Raw genomic sequence first — 15,599 nt, forward strand, 5'->3', positions numbered from 1 at the left:
TTCATTTGCCCAAGGAATGAAAAAAAGAGGACACGAGGTACATGTCAATATGACGGCAAGTATCCAAACTCCGTATAAAGCCATGAAATAATACTTGTATGATATCACACAATCTGGCGTCATCACCATAGTTTCCCATCCAAAAAATACAAAATAAAAGCACATAAAACTTGATGAAGTTGTCTATAGGTAAAAGGTCATGGTCTTCGTGTGGTGCAGCCGAATCTTAGTAGTTAGTAGGTTCCACAAACAAAAATTAAATTTCCAAATACAACAGTTAGTACTGTGAAACAAACCAATATCATTCCCTACCCAACTAGTTTACTCACTACTTACACCTTCCAATAATAATACTAACAGAATTCCAGTGAAGTGGACGCCAAGAAAAGAAGCTTTTGATAATATTTGTAAGCACCTCTTATTCTCATAAGTCTCTACACTCTTTCTTACACCATCAATTCTCTATCATAATATCAATATTTTCCATCTTAACAGCTCTACTTATATTATCATCTCCTCTTCTTAGATACTTCACTTGCTTATTGTGACACTACTACTACACCATTTGAGACGTTTTCGTGCTCCGAATGGCCGACAGTCCAGCAGATGGGGTGGTGGTGCTGAATAGGAGAGCGGAGATTGATACACGAGCACCGTTTAGATCTGTGAAAGAGGCGGTTTCGTTGTTCGGTGAGAGAGTTTTAGCCGGCGAAGTTTATGCGGGAAAACTCAGGGAGGTATGATTTACTTCGCCTAATCTAAAGTATTGGTTTATTCTTTTGCGCTCTATTATTTTCAGTAAATTCATGTGATCATTGGAGAACTATATTGTTTTCATTTTTTCCAAAGTCATCATGTAGTACTTATGTTGATATACAATTGTGTCAAGGACGTCCCTATCTTTGTTGAAACTCATTGAAAGCCCACTTATGAGTGTCTCATGTTGGAAAAGAGAGGAGAGATTGTCACACTTAATAAGGTAGAAGCGCTACTCCTACTCCTACTATTACCAATTGATTTTAGTATGAAACCTCCTTTAAGTTTATAAAATGCACCAAATCTCTCATTCTCCTTGTTCGGATCACCCGGACATGTTTCGTATTGTTTCTAAATTTAACATAATTTGTCTTCTAATATCCATAAATTTTGCTAGAGACATGTTTTCATGCATTATTCTAATATCATTTTTGGGTTTGGAGTTGAACTAACTTATACTTCTTGTTATAAAATGGGTAGTAGTCAATTTAAGCTACTTTTATTCCACTTTATAGCAAAATCCCAAGTAGCTAAATCAGGTTTAAACGCTACAAATCTTACTAAGGAAATAGAAAACATCTCATAAACATGCATAAATGAATAGATAAAAGTAAAATTATTGTTCATTACTACACTCCTAAACCATTAGGGGTGTTGTGGATAATTGAAAACATGCAATTGTAAAATGTAATGTAGATTTCCAACAAAGATAAAGACACTATACATCATACCCTCTTTCTCTTTGCTTTGTGCTTCGTTTCTTTTATTTACAAATCATATTTTCACTTTCAAACATTGATAATAATTGATGTACTAAATTATGTTGATTAGTTGCCGTTGTTGATAATGAGGGTAGACAGTTTTCCATGTCTATATAATAGAGAAAACTACAAATAGGCTAGAAAAAGCTTTGAGGGATAGATACATCACCTTTTACCTTGAGTCACTTTAACCATTTAGAAATATGTTTTACGAAAATAACTTGCTTTGTGTTCACTGATTCTGAAATCTTCATTGGATTTGGTTCTCTCTCTTCCTATTTCCTAACTGTTCTGAATAGAACACTTTATTAGAGCTTTCCATTTTTGAATCTTGTTTTACGAAAACTTTTAATTGATATGAAAACTTTTGTTTAATGATATATTATATATTATTATTTCATGCATAATCATTGATACCACTCATCAAAGGTGGTTGTGTTGCACCATATATATGTTGTGCATATGTGAGTTGTCCCACATTGGAGAAATAGGAAAGAAAATATCATAATATAAGTTAGAGGAGCTACTCCTACTATTGTCAATAGGTGTTAGTATAGAACTTCGTTAGGGCTTGTATGTGGATCGAACTCTTCTCCTCCCTATTGGGTTTTCTAGGCCCATTTTCACTTATATTAAATTTATTATGGTATCAGAGCCCAAGTTGTTGGGCCTTTCATAATGGCATTTGTCAAAGCAACTGAATAAGGGGGCTTTTCATACTGGCATTTGTCAAAGCAACTGAATAAGCTGCGGTTTGTGAGAGAGTGTGAGGAGAGAGAGAGACTCGCCCACCCAGAAGCCGGAACCAAACGTCGCCGGTAACCAAATCGTCAGAGTGTGAGAGAGAATATCGATTTTTTTTAGGTATGTTTGCTTAAGGAAACCCGTCGCGTCCTTTTTTTTAGAGTAGACAATATTGCCGCGGTTTTGGGCGGGAAACCGCAGCAATATATTTTTAAAATATTTTTTATTATATTGCTGCGGTTTCCCGCCCCACATTTTCCCAAAATGTATCCGTTGAACAATATTGCTGCAGTTTTGGGTGGGAACCGCAACAATATTGTTATTTTCTATTTTTCTTTTTCTTTTTGCGTGTAATATTGCTACGTATAGGTAAAACCGCAGCAAATAACAGTTATTCTACTAATGAAGGGCCTCTATTGGACGATCATTCCCAATGAGGATTATCAATGTGTACCTTACCAGTATGCTCTAATTCTAAGGACACTCACATGTGAGGGGGAGTGTTGAATATATGTTGTGCACATGTGAGTTGTCCCATATTGGAGAAAGAGGAGAGAAAATATCACAATATAAGCTAGAGGAGCTACTCATACTATTGCCAATTGATTTTAGTGTGGAATATCCTTTGGGCCATAAGACTAATAAGGGCTACTCCTCTTATTACCATATGTTTATAAGGTGGAACTTCCTTTGCCTTGTAACGTGGACTTTTTCTCCTTATTTTAGGTGCGGTCCAGACCCAAAATTATTATGTTATCATAATATAAGCTAAAGGAGCTACTCTTATTATTGCTAATTGGTTTTAGTATGGAACCTCCTTCGGGCTTTTATGTGGAATGATCTCTCCTCCTCCTTAGCTTATTGGGTTGCCAGTCCCATTTTCACTTCTATCAAATTTATCATGGTACCAGAGCCTAGATTGTTGGGCCTTTCCTACTGGGTATTTGTCAAGCAACTAGATAAGGGCCTCTATTGGACGTTCATTTCCAATGATGATTATTAATGTGTATCTTACCAGAATGCTCTACTTCTAAGGACACTCACAGGTGAGTGGGAGTGTTGAACCCCATATATGTTGTGCATATGTGAGTTGTCTCATATTGGAGAAAGAGGATAGAAAGTACAATAATATAAGCTCGAGGATTTACTCCTACTATTGCCGATTGGTTTTAGTATGGAACCTCCTTTAGGCTTGTATCTAGACTGAACACTGCTCCTCCTTATTGGGTTGTCTGAGTTCGTTTTCACTTCTATTAAATTTATTAGTGGTCTTTACGACTATAATAGGTAATGTAGCCATTAACCAAAAACGTAGTACAAATTGACATGAAAAAAATGACTTGACTTAAATGGCTTCATATGAATGTTCCAACCTTACATCAAATGTGGATCCAAATTTGACAACTTGAAGTTAATATGAAATTCGATGTGTTTAAAATTGATCGAAGATCAACTTGATTTAACTAGATCAATATATATGGTCCAAAATTTCTTTGGAAATTAATGACATCGACTTAAAATTACCAAAAAAAAAATTATTTTCATTTAATACTTCATCAGTTTCAAAATACGCCGGTGATTTGAATATTGCATTATGTTCATTTATTAAATTTGACCAAAAATTTTCAACCAAGATTGCTATTATATAAGATTTGCGTGAATTTGGCTCAATGAATATTATTAGAATATAGAGTTTTTTTTTTAGAAACAACCTTTTAAAAGTGTCATTTTGTGAGAAACAACCTTTAAACTCTATTGTCTTATCAGATTAGACCCTTAACCATTTTCTGCATCAACTTAATTTTTCCGACATTGATTTGATTTTTTCGACGAAGACTTTTTTTACCCCATTTCCCTCCAATTTCTTCCTCCCAACCTCACCCTAACCTCCAGCCTCACCCCCATTTTCCACCCCCATTCCCTCTCTCCTCCCAGCCCCACCCCAACCTCCAGCCTCACCCATTATTCTCTCTCCTCCACCCTCGTTGAATGCCACCATGAACACCGATAGTGTTGGCCGTTTTAGACAGCTTGTATGTATGAAAGACGGGTGGAAAAGAAAGTGTTCTGACATATGTGAAGCCAAGTTGAAGATTGAGTTGAAGGGTAACAAGTGGGTTGTTACTAAATTTGTCACGGAGTACAACCACGCCTTAGAAAGTTCTAATAAGGTGCACAATATTCAACCACGTAGGCTTTTTGTTGGTGCTGTGAGTGTTGAACGAGGCAAGAAAATGAGGGATGAGGCTAGAGGTTGGGGTGGGGCTGTGATTAGAGAGGAAGAGACATATTGTGTGAGAGAATGAGGGATGAAGCTAGGAAAGGCAACGGCTAGGATGGCTCTGCCCTCAGCTTTTGGCCAGGTGTTCATGCGGTGGCTTCTTGTGCGAAGGAGAAGGCGAGAGGGTGAGGGTGGAGGATGGAGAATGGGGGGTGAGGCTGGAGGTTGGGGTGGGGTTGGGAGGAAGAAATTGGAGGGGAAAAGAGAGTGAAGGGGGTAAAAAAAAAGTCTTCGCCGGAAAAATCAAGTCAATATCGGAAAAATCAAGTCAATGCCAGGAAATAGTTGAGGGGTCTCATCTTACAAGAAAATAGAGTTTAAAGGTTGTTTCTAAAAAAATAAAATTTATAAGGTTGTTTTTCACAAAATAACACTTTTAAAAGATTGTTTATGATAAAAAAACTCTAGAATATACTTTTCATAATTTTACTAATAGATAACAAAAGATATTATTACGTTGGTCTAAGTTGTACTTTCTATAATCTCATAATTATTTTATCTGAAACTCAAAATTTATTTTAATTTTAAATTAATGAATAATTTATTTATTAAAATAATTATTCTAGTATTTTTATTATATTCATTTCAATTGTTAATCAATACTCCATCCGTTTCCTAACGATCTTCCCTCTTTCTATTTAAGTGCGTTTCCAAATGTCTTTCCCCTTTTACTTTATTTCTTATTTGGAATTTTTTCCCTTTTTCACCCTCTCATGTCCTTATCATGTGGTCCACCATTACATTAGTAATTCAATTTTACTTCCTTTCTCTCTCCTACTTTAACCCCTTTTTATTTGTTTTTGTTTATATTATCTTAACCCCTTTCTTTCTCCTACTTTACCATCCACACCACACACAAATGGATCCTCCTTGGTATCTGTAGGAACAGTAACAAGGAAGTTCTTTAGGAAATGGAGAGAGTAATGCTTAATTTTATTTATCAATAATAAAGCTAAAAATTTCATTAACTATAGTATATTCAAGTTGTGTCAAAGTCAATAATAATGAAAAATAATTTATTTTCTAAAAACGTACACACTATGATTTTTATGTTCCCTATTTTTACATATTTAGAGCATAAAAGTCTTCAAAATTGATTGTTTGGTAAGTTTTTCATGTAGCGAAAAATGAGTGCATTATATACTAATTTAGGCATTAAAAAGAGCAAACACATTTTTATATAGTAGTCAGAAGTTATGGTCAAAGTGAGACATGTAGGATTTTAACGTATGATCTTTTTATCATTTTTTCTTCTTTATTAAGTGCATTATATGATAATTTAACTCTATTCGATATAAAAATTTTATTGACACTAGATTAATATATATAACAATGTTTTTCGAAGAATTCATTTGATTTGGAACATTTGTAAATTTCTTTCATTTGTATACCTCTTAGTAAGATTATTTAAACTAAAACTACTTAATTTTCAATGAACTATTATTTTACCTTGAGTTGCCCAAATAATTTTCAAGTATTATCATCTGTTCTTTGTAGTTTGTACAAGTAACTATTGTTATGAGTTTTAAGTATCTTTGTTTAATGTCATAACGATCAATTACGACCTCTAAAACAAGTTCCACACATAATTGATGCTCAATGAACTTCAGAAATACTACTTCATACAAAATTAATTCTACACATTACATAGTAATTTTAACGAGTTAATCTTAAACATCATACAAAGAACAACCAAACTTTCCAGAACATTGCGGAGTTCAAGAGAATAAGGAATGTTCCCTAATCCCTGCTAGTCCAAACTGAAATTGATACTTGAGTCCCCAGGAATTCCGTACATGTGCTAACTGATTGCGACTAGTTCTAACATTAGGCTTTGTCTGCTATAGAATAAAGTAGCTAAATAAATATCACATTATTGTACTTCTGTGTGCGACTTTTTGTACTGTTTTCAAGTGTTTTAGCTTACCTTTAGTTAATCGTCTGAGTTTTAATAAGGAATCCAACACTTTTCTCCTTTGGAAGAAACCTCCGGCATCATATCCTTCTACCATGATCCATAAGCTCCTTAAAGAAGATACACTTTATCAAAGGATTTGTATGAAGCTCCATGAAAGCAAGAATCTAAGATATATGTTTCCCGGAAGTATTTCGATAGAGTGTAAAAACTATTTTTGAGAGTCTAACCACCAGCTTAAACTTTTGCTCGAGTTGATCGTTTCACAATGCATAAAGATATTACTTAGTTGATAAAATAATTTTTTTATAGGGAAAAAAAGAGAATAATGATAACTCGTGTTATTTTATGATATTTACGAATTTCTTTACTTAATAAGTTATAAGAGACGGCATAGTGTATACAAGGGATCATTGTTTACCAAAATTTGATTAAAGCAAGATAAGGAATAATACATAAAAATGAACTAAATCAAAATAGAGAGAAGGTATTTGTGCAACAAAGAGAGCGAGTATGAAGTTCTTTCATAGATATCATATGAACGCTAATAATTAATCTTCTAAAACTTTATTTAATTGTTCCCTCTTTTTTTATTTATTAGTTTGTCTATTTTTATTTTTTGGTTGTTCTTTATTAATTTATACCAACTTCGTTCCTTTTATTCTGTCTTTGATATGATCCTACAAATTATTTATTAAAGTATGATCTTTACCTTTTTACTTTACTTTTCTTATCCACAACATTAAATCCAACATAATATACCACAATAAATTAATACTTTATGTTTCCTTTTCTATGATACTTATCTCTAAAATCTGGTGAAAGCACTTCTTAACAAACTTTAACATGTTAACCATACGATCATATTGTAAAATAACGTATGCATGCATGCATGCAGATGGATAAGAATGCAAGTAACCAAAAAGAAGAAGGAAATTTAGAGATAAGCATCATGACAAATGAGCTTGAAGAAACAAAAGAAAGCCTTCAAAAAGCTAAAGAAGAGACTATTGTGATGGCCACTTGCTTATCTTCGCTCGAGGAGGAGCTAGAGAAGACGAAGAGAGAACTTCAAGAGCTCAAATTGGAGAGAGAATCTGAGAAGCAAATGATGGAGTTTGAAATGGAAGACCTTAAATTTGTTGAAGATAATCCACCAATAACCACCACAAGCTTACAACGGATAAGAGAGAGTGAAAGGCTCAACAACGGTAATCTAGGTAATTAGCGTGCTCTTACATGACTCCAATATTCGCTTGAAAAATATAATTTTTTATGACCTGTTTGGTAGTCGTTAATAAATTGCGGTAATAAGAATGAATTTTAAGTGTAATTTTATTAGAGAAACACTCTTAAAATCTCCACGGGATGGTATTTTTTCTTTATGGACAAAAAATCTCACCTCTAAACTTGTGTTTTTTGTCTTCAAGGGGAAACAATTTTCATTACCACTCATTATCACCTACAAGGTGGTATTGGATGGGAGTGAAAATTCAAGAAGGAAAATGGACACTTTAGGATAAATTAGCATTACCATAGAAGTAGACAATGATATTTTTCACAAATTTACACACAAGTTCATTCCCATTAGCACCATTTATGACCAAACTACCAAACATACCGGTATGATTTTTAGTTACATTGTTCCACTTTTACTTGTCATATTTGTTAAATTAGTTCTTACATGATATGTGAGACTTTTTATTATAAGTGTTATCCATGTGTCAAATCAAGCTTGAACAATTAAAAAAAAAGGGTAGTACGTAAGGAATATAATCCTAATATTAGCATAATCCTACATTGTATACCTAAAAATAAAATTGTCTATAAGAATGTGTTTCGTTTTTCTTTAATATTTATTATAGATTGTCAAAACGCTTTCAACTCAAGAATTTATGTTTCTCTTAATCAAAAATATATTTTTTCAGGTGGGATGGTTGAGTTTGAGAACAGGAGATATGTGAGTTTTGCGAAAGCACCATTCTCTGAAGTTGTAGCACCTGATCGTAAGAGTGGGCCCTTTTTGGAGAGACATGCTTCTCTTAAAAAGAAGAAAAGGCAACCATTAATACCTTTAATTGGAAGCATATTTAACAGGAAGAAGAAGAACTCTGAAGTTGCCTCTGCCAAGACTCCGTAATTCAATATCTGCAAGATCGCCCAAAGCAATAAGCATCTTTCTTTATCCATGCTAATATTCTGTTTTGACCTCTTTGTATCTCTATCTTATTCTGTATTTCACTTTACTCCATTTTTCCTTTTACTTTTTCTTTCTTTTTGAGTTTAATTGTTATTAGTTTATGGTACTGCGAGAAAGTTCCGAGTTACATTAACCATGTAAGAGACGAATAATAATATGTTCATACTTCATACTTATATGATGTTTTTTCTCTCTCTCTCTCCCTTCTTGTGGGAATATGTTAGAACAATCAATAGACCTTTATGTGTTTAGTCCGCTCATGAAAAACAAGGTTTTGAGCAATATACAAAGTCGGTTGACTATTGCAATAGGAGTGCATGCCTAAAGGATGGTGCTGAAGGATTTATGTATGTCCTCGACCTAAATGCAATCACTAATTATATTATGGATCGTATTATGAAGATAATAAATTCGTTCTATTCGGTCGTCTATACGTCTTGCTAGAGAATGCTATAGAACTTTAGGTTAGGAAATTATATACATGAAACCCAATATAATGGATCCTATTAGGTCACACATTATACTTGGATGAACAAAAGAAACCTAGAGCCTGTAAGGCCCAAGGGGTGACCGGCCAAGATGACGTAGGATGGTTGGTAGATAAGTCCGATTAGGAAGCGCGACGAAAAGCCTGAAATGATTTGCGCTAATTGGGCCGACGGAGTCCGATTGCTTATTGTGATACCTTTTCGGAAGCGGAACGGCCCAACGAGTCAAACTCACCACTATGCTGTGATGTATAGGCTCTTTAAGCCATCCGAGTTCGTTTAAGGCCCAAAATAGGCATTTTAATTATTTTCGAATTTTATTATTTCCTTAATTACGTATTAGGGTTTTGTTTTACGTATTTAAACATTATTAGGTCAATGTTTGGAGGCAGTTTTTGATTTTTAATAATATCACAGAGTTTATACTCTTTTCTGGTGGATTCCAAAGTTTTACAGATTTATTGCTTGTAAATCTGTTTGTTCTTGATTCGAGATTAGCGCTTGCTTTTCTCCATAACTTCCAACTGGGTCACAAGAGGAGGAGAGAAATGAATTATTTTAACCTAAAATATATTTATATATTGGGTTAGGGAGTAAAAGAAATATATCAGATATCTCTTATTTTCTTCTAAAGAAGCTAGTAATAAAAGGACTTCCTTAAAAGGTTAAAAGCGAGTAGTTCGTTACAGTTAATTGAATCAACTCAGTTGAAAAGAGAAGGATAACTCTGTATTTTGCAATTACCATAAGCGACCAATGAACCTTACTGATGCAAGAAATATATCAGATATCTCTTATTTTCTTCTCTCTCATATTCTTTCAAAAGTCTAAAACTCCATTAAAGTAGAAGAAGAATTTCTTCATTCCAACTAGCATTGGTGGAGTGTTAATCCGGGTTGGTGGACCAAGTAGAGGAATCACAATTGGGGTTCTCAATTCGGGTTATACAAGCTTTGTGGAATTCACACTACAAAGGTTAATTCTAAACTTATATGTGATCCTTGATTGTATATGCATGTGATCCTATTTTAAGTGCTTATGAATTAGATTCATGAAATTCTGCTTATAGTACTTATAGAATCCTACAGGTGCACGCCTAAGTCTTGTAGCAGGGCCTTTAACAATTTTAATTCACATGTAGTAGCAGCCATGAATCAATATTCGGCCACAAGAGAAGATCGAGACACTATGAGTTGTTTCTTGGTTTTCCAAAAGGAGAGTACCCCAATTATATTGAACAAACCATCCCGTCAAAGAACGACGACAAAGATGGAAACTTTCCCAATGCGAACAACACCAACCAGACAAGAGAAGAGAGCTACCGGAACGAAGCAAATTTAAAATTCTTTTCCCGGAATTACATTTAAGAAAGCGCACCACACACAAAACAACTTCCCAATGAGCAACCCTAATATGCTGCATAAACTGTGAGAGAACTGAACATCATGATATGCAAGGTAAGGTTTGGTAACTAAGAGGTAAATGAGATGCCTAATGAGGTACCTACAACATTTACCATCTTCAGATAAAGGATCATCATCAAGAGCTGGCTGATGGTTCTATTCCTATGCAGACAGCTTTGACCCAAGTAAACTACATTCTTTAATAATATCAACAACATATTTACTCTGATGTATCAATATACCCTCTAAGCTATAAGCTACCTCCGACCCAAGAATATATTTCAGCACTTCCAAATCTTTCATATGAAAAGAACCACTCAAGTATTGCTTAAATATCGAGAATGCAATAGTATCATTTCTTTCGATAAGTAAATCAACACATAGAGTTGTACCTATCTGGAGAGCAAATTAAGAATAATCGAAATAGGATTATTGAAAGCCATGATGATAAAGGGCAGAAGCAAGTTTAGCAAACAAACAACGAGAGTGCCTAGCGCAATCTATACAAAGATTTCTGCAAGCAACCAATCAAGTCAGTTATAGCAGAAGCGAATTGCGGAGGCACGTGCATATGTTCTTCCTTGGCAAGGTCATCATGGAGGAAAGCGAACATCCATCTAATGTACCTCATGTTTGGGCTCAATTGATTAGCAGCCTAATTAAGGCATAAAGGGACTCCTAAGATTCCTGCACATATGGCAGCGGTGGGTCCCACCATCAAGATTGAAGTAATTAAAAGGCTAAAGATCCACCAGAGGGCTAAAATGGTTAATGGCCTGAAAAGGCAATTTAGCCATTAACCTCATAAAATCCCACTCACCAATGCTCCCCAGCTGGAGATTTTCAAACACTATAAATACCAGTTGCTTCATAAATGAACAAGTATTAAATTCTCACCTAACAAACTAGAGCATCTTTCTCTAGACTTTCTCTCTCTACCTCGACCATCAACTGACTTGAGCGTCCGAGGGGCGATCCCGGAACAACCCCCGGGGTAGTCTAACTTTATTTTGTAGGATTCTGATTTACGAACAATAGCTTAGGTCAACGCTCTTGGGGCACACTCCTACTCAACATACATTATCATCCTTAATTTCTAGACATAAACTGTTTGGCACCGTCTGTGGGGAGAGTATAAGAACTTACTTCGCCAACTTTATTTTGTAGGATTCCGATTTACGAACAATAGCTCAGGTCAACGCTCTTGGGGCACACTCCTACTCAGCATACATTATCATCCTTAATTTCTAGATAGAAACAATTTGGCACCGTCTGTGTATAAGAAGTTACTTTGCCACCACTCAGCAAGATTCACCCTATTGCTGCTCTGCAAAAACTCATCTCATTGTTACTCAGCAATGGCCTAGCCAAGAGCACCAATAACAAATAGTCTTCAGCACATGCCAGAGATCTGAGCGTGCACCCTCATCTTCCCACTATAGGAGATCCAAACGGGCACCCTCACCTCCCTGATGGTCTCCAACTGTCCAAATCATGTACCCTAACCAGGAACCTTCCCACGAGATCATCTTTCCTCGTCCCAACAGATACAACATGTCGATCCTCAACCCCTATTCGCAACATACATCACCCTCATAGCGACTCAGCTTTAGCAAACTTTGCAGTGAAGCATTGTGGACATGCTGACTGCCATTCAGCAAGGATAGGCTCAGCCTAATCTCCATGTCGCTCCCCGCCCCCCCGAGCCAAGGGACCACGTCCTAGTGCGTTCTTAGAGGAAAGAGCACAACCCACGCTCGGCCCGCGGTCATCCTAACTGGTAAAGATCCGAGGACCAGGAGGACAGTCAACATGACAGGGAAAGATCGGGACGAGACAGAGACGAGCGCCACACACCCAAAAGGAGGTCGGCTCGCCATGGAGAAGAAACTCACATCTCCAAATCACCTACAGGAGATGCCGGGCACAAGCCTCCGGACGCCTGACACTTTCTCAACTGGATATGCCTCAACAAGTAAAAACCTTCTTAGAGGCAATGATGAAAGCTCAAAGATTCATCCACGCGACAAACATATATCGTCACTCGGATGATGTAAGCAACAAGAGAAAAGAAGAAGGAAACCACAAGGATCAACCAAAGCAACAAAAGACAATTTGTCGGTAAGACAGATTCAGCGACCATGGCCACGACCCCCGGCTCAGCAAGAACAGAAGGGATATTTATTTGGATATCAAAGACAAATCCATGCTCCCCCGTCCACCTCCCATTAGAACATCCTTCGCTCGGAGAGGCAAGAGCTAGTGGTGTGAGTACCACAAAGAATGTGGGCACACCACCAAAGACTACAGGGAGCTCAAAAAGTCCTTGGACAATGTAGCGGACCAAGGCAAGCTGAACCGCTACCTCAAGCACTTAAGTGAGTAGAAAGGCAAGCATAAAGTGGGTAAGTCGAATAGTGGGGACACCGAAGGCTTCATCGGTGTCATAGCAGGTGGCTTTGCCTTAGGAGGCCTAACCGGCCAAACTCGCAAAGCCTACCTACATAGTCTTAAGCACCAAGTGCTTGACGTCCAACAATTTCGACCCGACTACCCCGTAATGACCTTTGGGGCATCTAGTCGGACATTGCATATGCCCCACGATGACCCCCTGGTCATCGAGCTCAAGGTGGCCAACACAAGGGTCAAAAGATTGTTGGTGGACAGAGAGTCATCAACCGACATCATCATCACGCTAGAATGTCTCAAAAAGTTTAAGTATAATGACAAGAGAAGAAACCATCCAAGTACTCATCAAGTACAAAGATGTGTTTGCCTATGAGGTCATCGAATTCATACCGCCTTCGTCACCAATCAAGAGGTATATTGTTATAAAATAATGTTATTCGGTTTAAAGAACGTTGGGGCTACATATTAGCAATTGGTCAACAAAATATTCAGCGACTAGTTGGGTTGAAATATTGAAAAATATGTCAATAATATGATAGTCAAGATTAAGGCCCATGAGGATCATCCATTAGACTTAAGAAAAACCCTGGGCACATTGAGGCAGTTCCGCATGATGTTGAACCCGAAAAAGTGCGTCTTCGGAGTCAAGGGAGGAAAGTGTCTCGGATTCTTGGTGGATGAGAGAGGAACTGAGGTTAAACCCGATAAAATCAAAGCGGTGATTCGAATGAAATCCCCTCGGAACGTAAAGGAAGTGTAGCGCTTAACCGGCTGTCTAGCTGCCCTAGGACGTTTCCCCTCCAGGTCGGTGGATTAGAGCTTATTATTCTTGAAAGCTTTGAAAAGAAAAGAGTTCACTTCGGACGAAGAAGCTGAACATGGCTTCACCTCCCTCAAAAAACACCTATCAACCCTCCCAAAACTTATATCCCCCTTGCCGGGGGAAGCTTTGTTAATCTATCTACTTCATCACTCATGCCTTCTGAGGAGTAAAGGCTAAGTACAACAAAGTTAAAAAGATAGTCTTTTCCCTCGTAATGTCTAGTCATAAACTCAAACCATACTTCCAGGCTCACCAGATCAAAGTCCTTACTGGACAGTCGCTCAGGAAGGTAATAGAAGCAGAAACCACTCCAGTCAAATGACTGATTGGGTCGACCAACTCGCTGATTTTTGTCTAGAATACGAGCCAAGGAGAGCAATAAAAGCCAGCCGTTGACGAATTTCATCACCGAATGCACCACCAGACTCCTTCCCCGCTCGGTGAACAGGAAGGATGGGAACTACAAGTGGATGGCTCCTCCACTAAAGCAAGTTGTGGAGCCGGTCTAGTAATCAAGCCTTCGGTCGGAGAAAAGATGTAGTGTATCATTAAGTTCGAGTTCTTGGGGTCCAATGACGAAGCCGACTACTAAGCTCTCTTCCTCGGACTTCAGCTTTGCATCCTGGCCGGGGCTACATCAATCAACGCTCATAGTGAAGTAGGTCTTAGGCGAATACGAAGCCAAGGAAGACAACTTGAGGTTGTACTTGGCCAAAACTCAAGAAATCATCCAAAAACAATCCAACTTTAGCATCAATCATTTACCCCGATCGGAAAATCAATAAGCCGATACCTTAGCTCAGATGGCCAGCTCAGCAGAAGGGTCATCTCCCCCGACCATCATATCAGAGGTACTGCGTCAGCCAAGCATAAACGCTAAGGAACAGCTGGTGTTGAATCGAACGTCCACTTGGATGAAAGAGGTAGTTGAATACTTGAGGAATGGGATGTTATCTGAAGACCATAAGGAGACTGAGCAAATCAAGCAAAAGTTAGGTTGCTTCTTGTGGCACGAGGACCACCTCTACAAAAAGCTTTCACTCATCCCCTCCTCAAATGTGTGACCCCCAAAGAGGGGGACTACATCCTTTAAGAAATTCACCAAGGAGCTTGCGGGAGTCACCAAGGGGGAAGGACCATAGCTGGAAAGGCCCTCAGGGACGGCTACTATTGGTCCACACTCATATCGGATGCCCAAGAGCTGGTCAAAAAATGTCCTTCATGCCATATCCACTCAGAAATCCCTAGGGGACCACGTACTCCTCTAACTAACATTCAGGCGATTCTCCCATTCGATAAATGGGGGATGGACCTACTCGGACCATTCCCCCGGCATCAGGTCAGCGAAAGTTCTTAATTGTAGCAATCGACTACTTCACCAACTGGACAGAAGCCGAATCACTCGCCCCAATAACGGATAAGTAAGTTCAAGCATTCATATGGAGGAATATAATCACTAGATTTGGAGTACCGAGGGCCTTAGTGTCAGATAACGGGTGACAATTCAACAGTGTCCCTACTCGCGACTGTAGTGCCCGATTCGGAATACAAACCAAGTTCTCGGTCGTGTCAAGGCCACAAATGAATGGACAAGCCGAGTCAACTAACAAGATAGTCCTCAAAGGTATCAAAAAGTCCTCAGAAGCTGCAAAAGGAGCCCGGGTCGATGACTTACCCGGAGTACTTTGGTCGGCTCGAACTATCACGAAAGAGGCTACAAGGTAGTCCCCATTCGGCCTAGTATACGGAAGCGATGTCGTGCTTCCGGTGGAAGTCAGAATACCCTCCCCTCGGAGGACCTTCTATGAGTTTGAGAAAA

At 37.8% G+C, this 15,599-nt stretch overlaps 1 protein-coding gene across 2 annotated transcripts; it reads left to right on the forward strand.

Annotated features, from left to right (window-relative positions):
- The first annotated feature begins 212 nt into the window (after window positions 1–212).
- Window positions 213–8,833, forward strand: LOC104908064 (WEB family protein At1g75720). Of its 2 annotated transcripts, none has more exons than XM_048647395.2 (4): window positions 213–407; window positions 527–737; window positions 7,356–7,677; window positions 8,386–8,833. In XM_048647395.2, the coding sequence occupies exons 2-4, from the start codon at window positions 588–590 to the stop codon at window positions 8,595–8,597; spliced, it is 684 nt and encodes a 227-aa protein (XP_048503352.1). In that variant the 5' UTR covers window positions 213–407; window positions 527–587; the 3' UTR covers window positions 8,598–8,833. The 2 variants fall into 2 exon arrangements, with proteins under 2 accessions (XP_048503352.1, XP_010695423.1); XM_010697121.4 differs by having other exon boundaries at window positions 214–407; window positions 496–737.
- Window positions 8,834–15,599: the final 6,766 nt, after the last annotated feature.

This window comes from Beta vulgaris, chromosome 1 (genome assembly GCF_026745355.1).
Source record: "Beta vulgaris subsp. vulgaris cultivar EL10 chromosome 1, EL10.2, whole genome shotgun sequence".
Lineage (NCBI taxonomy): Eukaryota > Viridiplantae > Streptophyta > Magnoliopsida > Caryophyllales > Amaranthaceae > Beta > Beta vulgaris.

Coding starts and splice junctions, on each gene's coding strand:
- LOC104908064 (XM_048647395.2), top strand. CDS start 588: ATGGCCGACAGTCCAGCAGATGGGGTGGTGGTGCTGAATAGGAGAGCG. Junction 738..7,355: donor ATGCGGGAAAACTCAGGGAG/GTATGATTTACT, acceptor GCATGCATGCAG/ATGGATAAGAATGCAAGTAA. Junction 7,678..8,385: donor GCTCAACAACGGTAATCTAG/GTAATTAGCGTG, acceptor ATATTTTTTCAG/GTGGGATGGTTGAGTTTGAG.